Source organism: Sander vitreus, chromosome 9, assembly GCF_031162955.1.
Source record: "Sander vitreus isolate 19-12246 chromosome 9, sanVit1, whole genome shotgun sequence".
In the NCBI taxonomy this organism is placed as follows: Eukaryota; Metazoa; Chordata; class Actinopteri; order Perciformes; family Percidae; genus Sander; species Sander vitreus.
In genome coordinates this window covers 31,072,604-31,084,805 of record NC_135863.1, presented here as the reverse complement: position 1 = coordinate 31,084,805, position 12,202 = coordinate 31,072,604, and the positions used below count along the sequence as shown (strand labels likewise).

The 12,202-nt window shown below is 42.7% G+C and overlaps 2 protein-coding genes across 2 annotated transcripts in view; one reads left to right on the top strand and one right to left on the bottom strand.

The window, feature by feature from the left end:
* The window catches only part of rabggta (Rab geranylgeranyltransferase subunit alpha), a 152,085-nt gene that overhangs the window by 58,146 nt on the left and 81,737 nt on the right, over positions 1-12,202 (top strand). The gene's annotated exons all lie outside the window — the stretch shown is intronic.
* Positions 1-12,202, bottom strand: part of LOC144523812 (capping protein, Arp2/3 and myosin-I linker protein 3-like) — a 45,589-nt gene that overhangs the window by 6,626 nt on the left and 26,761 nt on the right. The window contains exons 24-33 of the mRNA XM_078259683.1: positions 10,616-10,714; positions 10,406-10,525; positions 9,605-9,718; positions 9,354-9,529; positions 9,130-9,217; positions 7,713-7,832; positions 5,009-5,075; positions 4,478-4,665; positions 4,067-4,146; positions 324-497 (exon numbers count right to left, since the gene is read on the bottom strand). Of these exons, the coding sequence (XP_078115809.1) occupies positions 324-497; positions 4,067-4,146; positions 4,478-4,665; positions 5,009-5,075; positions 7,713-7,832; positions 9,130-9,217; positions 9,354-9,529; positions 9,605-9,718; positions 10,406-10,525; positions 10,616-10,714 (1,226 nt within the window). The remainder of the gene's footprint in view (positions 1-323; positions 498-4,066; positions 4,147-4,477; positions 4,666-5,008; positions 5,076-7,712; positions 7,833-9,129; positions 9,218-9,353; positions 9,530-9,604; positions 9,719-10,405; positions 10,526-10,615; positions 10,715-12,202) is intronic.

Genomic DNA, 12,202 nt, shown 5'->3' with positions numbered 1-12,202 from the left:
GCCACCGGCTGTCATCTACATCTGTGTACACTCGCTGGTATCAGCCTGCCTGCACTTTGGCAGCTATCAGCCATCTCTCGTATCAACAAAGAAAGGAAATGGGGTTTAGAGTGATATCTGTCTGACTATTTATGAAGTTCAGTCCTGCTGACTGTGATACAGAGATGTAAGAGATACATGTGAAGCTGAACAGTAGAATATAGAAGAATGAGTCATTTGTGTGTGTGTTATCTAGTGCATCATATGGGCATTGTGTTGTGTTTTCAAGGCCATACCTTTAAATGGAGAGTGTGTGTGCGTGTTGTGTTTGTGCATAAACGAACCCTGTGGGTGCTGTAGCAACAACGTGACACCCGTCTCCATAAAGCTCTGCTTCAGACTCCGGGCCCTGACTGGACAAAGTTTGGTTGCGGTTCTTACGGAAACCGAAGATGGCCAGCATGTTTCTCCTCTTCTTCCTCCTCAGTGAGTGAGCTTTGTGCAGAGACGAGAGCTGACTGAAAGAGGTGAGAGAGGTTGCATGTCACACACACAGTCCAGTCATCTCTGTTAGGATGTCATGGAACTCATCACAGCCACCTACGCCGGCTTTTACTGTTTACCTCGCTTCTGGTACATCTGCAATGTGAGCATTGCTAGGCTACATCTCTGGCTACACAATGATCTAAAGTGCACTTTTTTTATTTTATGAATGCAATTATATTAAAAGCACTGACCTTACCTGATGATCTGCAGTGTGGAAGGGAGCAACGCTACTCAGATAAGCTGCAGCAGCTGTTCCAGAATTTAGCTCCACTACAAATGTAAAAGCTTACCAAACTGCTGCATCCATACATCAAAGGGTCACTTTGGTGGTTGTGCATGTTCAAGCACATTCATTTGCATGATTGCTGTCGGACCAAACGTTCATTTCCAAAGCAGACCGATCACAAATCTAACAAAACCACCAGCTGCTAATGACAATCTAACATCCTCCTCTGAGCTGCATCCTGAATCTCCGAGCCCTTTGATCAACAACATGCAGTCACCGACTAACCAATCACAGCTTCTTACCCAGCCCCAAGTGCTCAAAAACAGCCAGCTCCAGCTCCTCTCATCATCAAAGAGGGACTCAACTTATGTTATGATTGAGCAAAGATGATGGACAGCAGATTGAAATGCCTCTGACTGTACGAGCAGCACGCAGGATGTGCTAAACAGGCTGCACCTTGCCATGAGAGTAGTTCAAAGACAACACACTGGTCAGAGAAACACTACCTTCTTGAATTATGAGAAATAATAACCGAAACATAAGCCAGTTGAAATGAAGCCTCAGTAAAGAAACTGTCAGAACGCAGTAGAGGAGCTGTTAGATTGTGTGGATGTGATCACAAGCATGGTGTTCATTGAAATGTCACTTTAATTAAGATGTGATATGGAAATTGCAGAAATGTAACAATCTTTTCATGTTTGCTCAGGTCACATTCAATAATTTTTTGCTTCTTATGCAAATAACACACTTCAAGGAATACATAATTACTTCAAATCTAAATTGAGCCTGATATAATGGATGGTATTCATAAGTTAGTGAATGAGAGACAGTAAAGACTTCTTTTATTAAACCAACATAAAATCAACACATTTTTCGATGCTTTTTTCAACATTTTTGACAGGGTTTTTGTTTGTTTTTTATGTTTTTGTCGATGAATCCTTACCCCAAGTGAAGGAGTTCAAGTACCTTGGGGTCTTGTTCGCGAGTGAGGGGACAATGGAGCGCGAGATTGGTCGGAGAATCTGCGCAGCGAGTGCGGTATTACATTCAATTTATCGCACCGTTGTGATGAAAAGAGAGCTGAGCCAGAAGGCAAAGCTCTCAATCTACCGGTCAGTTTTTGTTCCTACCCTCACCTATGGTCATGAAGGCTGGGTGATGATCGAAAGAACAAGATCCAGGGTACAAGCGGCCAAAATGGGTTTCCTCAGGAGGGTAGCTGGCGTCTCCCTTAGAGATAGGGTGAGAAGCTCAGTTATCCGTGAGGAGCTCGGAGTAGAGCCGCTGCTCCTTCGCGTCGAAAGGAGCCAGTTGAGGTGGTTCAGGCATCTGGTAAGGATGCCCCCTGGGCGCCTCCCTAGGGAGGTGTTCCAGGCACGTCCAGCTGGGAGGAGGCCTCGGGGGAGACCCAGGACTAGGTGGAGGGATTATATCTCCAACCTGGCCTGGGAACGCCTCGGGATCCCCCAGTCGGAGCTGGTTAATGTGGCTCGGGAAAGGGAAGTTTGGGGTCCCCTGCTGGAGCTGCTACCCCCGCGACCCGACCCCGGATAAGCAGACGAAGATGGATGGATGGATGTTTTTGTCGCTTTTTAAAACATTGTTAGTGCCTTGTTTGATGCTTTTCTTCTTTTTTTTTTTATTATTATTATATTTTGGGCTTTTCTGCCTTTATTTGATAGGACAGCTAGGTGAGAAAGGGGAGAGAGGAGAGAGAGCGAGAGAGGGGGAAGACATGCAGGAAATCTTCTCAGGTCGGACTCAAACCCTGGACCACTGCGTCGAGGCATAAGCCTCTCAGTATATGTGCGCCTTCTCTACCCACTGAGCCAACCCGGCCACACGTTTGACGCTTTTTTCAAAGCTTTATTCTGCTGTTTTCTAGGCTTTCAATGCCTTTAGTCGTTTTTTTCAATGTTTTTGCCGCTTTTGTCACTTTTATGTCATTTTAGTCAACATTCTTTGACGTTTTTTTTAAGCGAAGAGCGCTGCGTTGAACCATCCATCCGTTATTTTTGGGCAGTTTTGTTGAAAGAAACTCACATTTCTGATATAGAAAACTTTGAAAAGGGGTCAGACAGGTTAAACTTTAAACCAGTTCTGTTGATTGACATGCCACTGAAGGCATCACCCAAGGTTATATCTTTATCTTTTGACAGTTACATTTCCATTGAAGCTTCACTTTTCACAGTCACTTGTTTTTACTGCGATAGTGTAGTTTGTGTCTCTTGTTGTGTGCCTCTCTTGGTTCGCTACTGACACAGTTTCCCCCCCTTCTGTAATACACTCACATAGGAACTATTATATCAATGGATGAATGGTCTGTTATTCCCATACGCTACCTTTGGTAATGATTTGAATTTAGTACACTGCAGACTTCCCAAAGCTCACCATACATTTTAGAATGATTTCCTGTCAATGATTACAGTGATTTCAATCACAGATGTACAATTGTTTCAGTACACTTCGAAAATAGTGTGTTTTATTGACAAGCTATATTATTGGACAGTCAAACCCAGAAGACAAACGATGAGTAAACATGTCTTCTTGTATTGTACTGCAAAAGGTTGCTGTTCAGCAGCTAACTCTCTCAGAAGTCCTTAAACAAGTAGTTTCTTCTAAGCAGTTTCTGCTCACAGCTGCATTACCATGCAACAATAACTTAAAGGTCCCATATTGTAAAAAAAGTGAGACCTCCATGTCTTTTTTTATTATAAAGCAGGTCGAGGTGCTTTACAAATATTGTTAACACAGCCCATAATCAGAAACAGTGCATTTATGAAACGAGCTTTCAGGACTTTTGTACGGCTGTCACAACTATAAAAGGGAAATAGGTAGAACGTGCTGCTACAGTACCGTTACAGTCATTCCCCGGCTGCAATGATAGTGTAGAGACGCCGAGAGCGCAGATGCAGAAGACCCGGAAATGGCGACCAATCAGAGCAGACTGGGCTTTTCGGAACAGAGGGCGAATATAGATATATTCAGGCAGACGGTATGAAAAATATACGTGTTTTTGGAACCTTAAAGCATGTGAACATGTTCTAGTAGAAACCCAAAATACAAGTAGGAACCTGGAAATTAGCACAATATGAGACTTTTAAATGTGACAAAATGCTCACTGTAATGGATTACACAGTATCTCAAGCAAGTTTGAAGACTGAAGAGAAAAATAATGACTGCTTAAAAAAAAAGTAGGAACTCAATCAAAAAAACTTAGGGCGTGCTTCGGGAAACACTAGTAATTTCAAGTATATGTGATTTGTAGTTAAAACGTGTAAATCGAAGAAGAGATAATTGTAAAGAAAGTCTTACCTGTCGGGGAGCACTCTTTTAGTGTAGAAATCTGGGAGTCCATCATCAAGAGGGCTTATTCCTCCATTTTCACTGCAATGCTGCACACACACACACACACACACACACACACACACACACAGAGGAGAGGTAAATTGACTTGCACTGGGTTTGATTTGTAAATGCTCTGTTTGCAATAAAACAAATGGATTACACTGGCTTCCGTGAGATGACATAATCCAATTGCAGCCATCCACTTTGTATGGATTACCTCTGACAAAGACAGGAGTCACTGCCAGCAGGCGTGAACATTTGGAAATGGGAGAATTATGCATAGATAGATAGATAGATAGATAGATAGATAGATAGATAGATACTGGACCAATGTACAAAATTCACATTACATGTTACAATGTGTCAAACCCGCCTTACAGTCTCAGCAGGGATGTGCCCTCCTTTGTGCCTCCGCGGAGGCCTCGGCCGAACCCGCGTCACATGATGGAGAGGCAGACCCTGCGTAGGCAGCTCTGACAGGCCCTCCCAGGATGCCGAGCGGGATAGTGGCGAGGAATACGATGGCACGGAGGGGGGTGGAGAGGAGCTGGAGTCGTCACACAGACCTGATGGCAGGTGAAGAGATTATAAGAGGATGTGAGGGCAAGAAACGGAGAAAACACCGTAGAGGGGAAGAGAGGTGGGAATCGCAGGGAGCCGCCGTTTCCTCTTCAAAGTTGACAAATTCAAAAAACAATCGGCGAGCACTCTGAGATGTACTGACTGAGACTTGACTCAGGCCGGATTACAGTAAGACAGCCATTAACAGACTTGTCAGATGAAAGAGACAGGAAGGAGGGGTGGGGGAGTCAACAGCATTAATGGAGCCCTGAAAGAGACAGGACGGGGTCGGAGTGAGACAGGAAAGAGGGGAGAGAGGAGGATAAGAGGAAATATAGCGGTACTCACTCAGCCTGGTGGAGACAGGTCGTATTCGTCTTGTTCTCGAGCTGCGCTTCTTAATGGCTATTGTGTCCTGGGAGAAAAAGAGAAAAAAACAATACTGAGATGCTGAGGGATAGTATCAAGGTAAGCCACACAAGCAGCAACGAGTAAACATGTCAAGTAGCACGAATGATACAAGGCCTCCTTTAGGCCAATCAGTGCTTTTGTCAGTGGAGTTTTGTCATTCAGGCTATGTTTAGACGGAAACGTGGCGTTGCGTTCTCACTTTTTATTCCGCGTTTAGACGAGCGTTATTAGACAAACCCAAAGGTTTTTTCCAAGATGTTTGGCTAATTGCAATGTAGATGAGAACCTACGGCCAAATCCACAAGACGGAGTTGATGAATATGTAGAAGTACAGTAATCACTTCTCTGTTTTGCTTTTTACAGTACAAGCAAGTTGAGGAACACTGCATTTGATGTTTTACAGTACTGTCTTTTCTATTTTGTAGCTAATTATTTTGATTTGATTCAAATAAACCTATGTTGTGATTGTACTGTATTATTTTTCATCAATACATTTCAGGTTTGTCTGTAGTATTCGCTCTACTACTTCAGTACTTTTACAGGGAAGTCTTTCAACTGGTATCATAATGAAACATGTATCACCTATTTTGTACTACAATATTTAATGATTGTACGAACAATAACAGTCAAACTATGGGTAGCTTGTGTGTGGGTGGTCTAAGTAACGTTTCAATGGTATTTTACAATAAATTAGTTTTTTGAACCAATGATTGTGCAAGTGCAAGATTTATTTAAAGATATGAATGCACAATGCAATGTTTTGAACATTGGACAGCCTGTGTTACAAGTGATGACCGTTTTGAGTTTTGTGTCTAGAGTTTTGAAAAATGACGTCAAGGTTCTGAAATTAGTAGCAAAGTGATTGTAAAAAACTGTATTTAGAGTATCAAATCATAACAAGAGTTATCTCAAGACACTTTACAGATAGAGTAGGTCTACACCACACTCTATAATTTACAAAGACCCAACAATTCCAGTAATTGCCTTACAGTGTAGGAATTATAGGCCTTTTTGAAATTTAGACTTTCAATACTGTGCTCCAATCAAGCCAATCAGTGAAACGCTTCTAAAGGCCAACACACAATTGAATTGACACTACATCATCAATCCAAGTATTGTTGAAACGTCTCCAGTAGAGGAGTTAGGGCTTTTCAAATTTTGACCTTTAGTGCTTATGTCAAGTAAGTCAGTGTAATGTTTGAAATGCCAGAACCCAGAGGAACATCCATCATTCCATCTGTCCATCACTGAAGGTTAGAAGTGGGGCCCAACTTTATTTCTATAGTCAACAAGCAGAGGCAAGTGACCGTGTGCTAGTTGACGTATTCATTGATTTATATAAGATTAAAGACAACAAAGGTCTAATATCACGATTATACAATAGAATAAACTCCATAAACTGCTCGACTGTTCATGTCAGACAGGAATGGGAGATATAATGGGAAATAGAATCAGGAGATAACTGAGGAGGAATGGAATAAGATATGAGAAAGTCACACTGATACTGCCTCAGGGTCTTGGTGAGAGTTGAAGAACATAATATGATATTTTGTGACTCCAAAGTTGGAATTCACAGAAAAGGGGACTAAACTAATGCTGGAGGCAGTGTGGTAAAAAATAGTGGCTGACAATTTTCTCATGTTTTGGGCTTGTCCTTTAATTTTTTAGATACTGGCAAGAGATTGCTAATATTATACCTGGGCAAAATACTTTAAGTCACTTTGAAAATGATCTTTTTCGGGATGGGGGCTTAAAGAGACAGACACTAAAATGGAGCGTTTCAAACAGAGGGTGAATAGTATATAGGTATATCCAGACTAGTCTATATCCTTGACGTTTCACTTCCAGGATTAGTCCAGTGCCGCAGGAAATTCCGCCGGATGCATGTCTTTTCGCTGATGTCCATTTCCTTTCGCTTCCTTTATGTTGGCGTTCTAAAATCCAGTGGATTTGTGAGGACTATGTTTAACTGCTCCTCAGATCTCTGCAGGGTAAATCCAGACAGCTAGCTAGACTATCTGTCCAATCTGAGTTTTCTGTTGCACGACTAAAACTACTTTTGAACGTACACATGTTCCACCAAAACAAGTTCCTTCCAGAGGCTATTTTGCAGCTGCTCCGTGCGGAGCTTAGCGCCGCCCATGACGATTGTGATTGGTTTAAAGAAATGCCAATAAACCAGAACACAATTTTATCCTATCCCGGAATTCAGTGGACTAGTCAGACCCTCCTCCGCAGCGCTGTGGAGGAAGGTCTGGCAAAGCGAGACTAATTCAGACAGACAGTATGAGAAAATATTATGTTTTTTGAACATTAAAGCATGTAAACATGTTCTAGGAGAAACCCAAATGACAAGTATGAACCTGAAAATGAGCATAATATGAAATTATTAAGAAAAACAAAGCTCCGTAACAACCATGACTTTTTAAGATTCAAATAAAGAGAATGATGTAAAAAAATAAAAAAATATATATATAGTCTGGAAAGAACAATATTTGATGGTGACTAAGCTGAGTTTGATAGGTTAAAATCGGAATAATGTGAAAAAGTGACACAGTAGCACCTGAGATACAAGAGGACAAATGGAAAGATGGATACCAGCCCATAAAAACACAACATCTGTCTGTATATTCATACTCACTATGCTGGTGCTGAGCTCCTCGTCTGTGATGTCCAGAGAGTCTCTGTGTCTGTTGAACCTCCAGCCTGTCCCGTCTTTACATGTCCCCTCCCAGTGCTTCACATGAGACACCTGCCGAGTCTGAGACAGACAGAGCTCTTCAGTCCCCTTTACGCCCACCAGTGGTGGAAGAAGTATTCCGATCCTTTACTTAAAGGTGCTGTAGGTAGGACTGTGAAGATCCAGGACAACTTCTCAGTCCCTACCCCCTTTCCGCTAAAGCCCAAAACGGTCTCCTAAGCCCCTCCCCCCACAAGGGAGAACGAATGCGTGTGCATGAGCAGTGATTGACACGCAGTTAGACCTTGATTGGTGCATCTGAACAGGGAGCGGTATAGGTGCACCTACAGCCTCACTCCAGGCTGTAGGTGGAGCCAGAGGAGATGGATTTTTTTTAATGACCTGCTTCATGTAGTTCTACTGGAACATAGGGTCAGTTTCAGCAAATATGACAGAAAGTTAGTTTCATAAGTCTTACTTACTGCACCTTTAAGTAAAACTACTAATACCACACTGTAGAAAATACTTAAAATACTTTACAAGTAAAAGTCCTGCATTGGAAATGTTACTTAAAGTATGTAAGCATCATCAGGAAAATGTACTTAAAGTATTAAAAGTAAAAGTACTCAATGCAGAAAAGTCCTCATATTTCAGAAACTGGAAACGATCCAAACAGTTCTATCAATCAACTAAGTGTTTAATGGTCTAATTGTTTCGGCTGGACTTAAAACATCGTATTTTATCAACTACATGCGTTTTGTGTGCAAAAATTAATTTTTAAAGTAACTAGTAACGAAAGCTGTACAATATTTCCCTCGGAAATGTAGCGGAGTAGAAGTAGAAAGTGGCATGAAAAGAAAAGACGCGTACTTGAGTAAATGTACTTAGTTACATTCCACCACTGCCCCCCACCCAATCACTTTGTCTTAGACACATTTACAACAAGTGTATTGAGCGCAACCTGTGCCGTATTAACGCCTCCCTCATGAGTGATGTAGCCTATTTCATCTTTTTATTACTGCTTGTTACTGCTTTGCACGGTTGAACGGTGGAAGAAGATGGCTCGAGTCTGTGTTGCTTGGCTGTGTTTTGATGCTTCTTATACTGAATGGGGATACTGTTGATGTGGAACTGTGCTAATGTCTTGCTGCTTCCTGTAGCTCTGCGTGGCTTACTGAGAAAGCTTATTTGTTGCTCTAGCTGTCTGTATGGTGTCTTGTTGACTTCTGTCTGTATAGTTTAACCTGTTCTAATGTCTTGCTGTTTCCTGTTGCTCTGGTCTAAAATCAGCTGGCCAAAGGACTACAGTTGAAAATTAGCCGGATGGCTAACACTGGCACATTTACAGAAATGTTGATTAATGTGTTTAAGAATTTACCAGAGTCTTATGGGTGGCGTAGAGCTCCTGCAGGATCTGGTCCACGATGGAGTTGGTGAGATAGGAAACCACCGACAGCTTCACTTCTCTGCAGAAGATTGGGTTAGGGGAAACGGGAGACACGGACGGGAAGAGGTTTGGTAAAAGTGAGAGGAAATCAATAACCTGCTTATCAAATCCAAGCCTTTACTGCTGCTCTACCCTTTTCTACATGTGTCTCTTACTCCAAGGCTCGGTGGATGTCCTGCGCTGCTCTTTCCATCAGAGCGGTCCGAATGGCCGAGCGAGGGATGGACACGCGCTCGGAGACGGATGAGAGTGGAGGACTCAACCTCTCCGCCGCAGAAGACGAAAAAGGGCAGAGCTCGCGACAGAGAGACACCATAGAGTCCACGATCACCTGCAACGGATGCCAGCGATCAGTAACTCGGCCATCTGTGACGGACCGCGGTGTAAAAGAGGCTGTTAGTTCTACCTGAAGCTCCTTGTCCGCAGCTTTGGCGAGTTCACCAGCCAGAGAGTCCAGTCTCTGTCGCACTGGCCCGTCCACAGACAGCACATGAGCCAGCTCGCACAGGGAAGGGTACAGCTTGAAAGAAAGGAAAAGAATCGGATTCAAATTTCTGTGTTTTTATTAGAGATGGTCCGAAACCATTTTTTTGCTTCCCGATACCGATTCCGATACGAGTACTGATCCGATGCCAGTATGTTAAAAAAAACGACATATATTTTATTATGTTTTAACAGCTGTATACTACTATCCCTGTATGGGTGTGATATGATTGCTATCTTTGTTGTACGGTCTGGCTCAGGTTAAACATGGATAAACAACAAACAATGAACACCACAGAACTTCCTTGTATTACTCAGTTTGACAGTATGTCATAACGGGAAAAAAAACATAATTAAACTACTTTAAAGTAGATTTTCTTTGGGGCTAAATTACGTGGTATCAGATTGTTGCATAAACTCCAGTACTTACCGATACCGATAGCAGCATTTTAGGCGGTATTGGAGGCTTTTTCCGATACTGGTATCGGTATCAGAACATCTCCAGTTTTTATTTATTTTTTAAGATTATTTTTGGGGCTTTCATGCCCTTTAATCCTTTAGGATAGCTTAAAGAAAGGAAAGAGGAGAGAGGGGGGGGTACAACATGCAGCAAAGGGACATGGGTTTGACTCGAACATGCGGCCGCTGCAAAGGACTCAGCCTACGTGGGGCGCACACTCTACCACTCTACCATACTACCCTCACACATGTTCACATCACTCACAGCGCGGGAGTTCCTGGCCTCTTTTAAGACTTGTTTAGCAGCTTGAATCTCCTCCATCTCTCCGACACCTCGCAGCACACACACCTGCTGCTGGACGCGCACGCAGAGGCGCTCCATCACCTTGGAAACAGACAGGCGTGGGAGTGTTAAGAGCGCAATTACACATAAAACACTCCTGAACATACGGCGAGGGAAGCGGATGAGTGCTACCTGCTCGGCAGTGCTGGTGACCAGTCCTTGGTGCAGCCGCAGAGCCTGCCTCTGAGAGAAGCGCTGTGTCTGGTTGTTCCTCACCAGAGAGCGCTGGATCTGGGCGGAGGAAAACAAAGTGCAATGAGGCGGAGTGAGAGGATGCAGGGCAGAGGCTGCTGTATCATTTTAGATTTCACATTCCTGGCTACCGTTTGCTAAAAGCATCTTAAGGCTGAGATGATCGTAGGATCCATCTTACAAACCCTCTTAAAACCTCTCTATGAGATGAACATATCAACAAGTAAGAGGCCACGAGCAGCCTCTAGAAAATGCAAACTACATGTTATTTTTAATGTTTTTGTTCATTTACTTTTATACTGACCACTGATAAAATTAGTGATTTTCAAATTAGATATTCATTATTAAAATTAGACTATATATTTATTTGCGGCAGCATCAATTCAAAGAATGGTTGCCTGAAGCCTAACCTCCTCTGGGAGAAATGCTACTTTCCTGATGTTTTTAGTTTCTTCTTTTTTCTTTTCCTTTTCTTTTTTTTTTTTTTTATAAATAATGCACGTTTCAGGTTAAATGTGTACACTAACTTCTGCCTCCAGCCACAGCTAAATTAATCACTTTAACTTACTTTCACGCAGTTACATGAATCATAAAGTGCAGCAAGCTGAAAGCTCTGACTGTTTATTGCACATTAAGCGTCCCTTTCATACTGAACAATTGTAATAAACTATCCGGCTGCAACTTCACTGTTTCGGTTCACTCTCACTGCTCTCAGTGTTGTTTTCAGGTCGCAGCAGGCGGCTGTTTTCAGAAGAAAAGCTCTAAGAGCTATAAAGCCACTGCACACTAACAGCTCAGCAGCAAACAGCACACAGTTCGAGTCTAGCTGGTGAACACAGTGAAGCATTTAATGTAGCAGCTACAGAACCAGATATTTCCCTCAGGGGTTGGTAGAGACCAAAAACAGAGCTAAAAGAGAGTGAATATGGGACACGATGTCATTGTTGATACATTGGTATTATAAAAATAATGATTATGCAGTAGCAGGCTTAAAGTGCAAAAAATGGGAAAATGAAAAGCCCTTGTAGAAAACGTTTGAAGAAACAACCTGATCTCACAGAATTCCGTGAAATGAACACGGCCCCTTAACTCAAAATCGGTGGCAGTTTCAAGGAATCGCAAAAAATTCCTTGATGGGCCCACGGAAGAATTCCGTGAAATGAACACGGCCCCTTAAGTTAAGGAAAAGGTCGTGGGTGGGCTTACGTTTCCATGACATGTGGGACAACAACGGGACGGGTGGGTTTAGGAAAACAATAAACGGTTGGGTTTAGGAAAACAATAACGGGACGCGACGGTTGGGTTTAGTAAAAGATGAAAGCTACGGTTGGGTTTAGGAAACGTGACACGCGGGACACGATCCCCGGTCTCCTGGGTGAAAGTCCTGTGTTGTTTGACCCATCCACCACCCCAACCAACCTCCTTATGCAGATTTTCGGGCTGGAAGAAAACACTTCCCTGGGCCTTGTTTCCCAGAAGAAGCTAAGAACTTGTTAGCCCATAGACTAACAATGGGACTACAATATT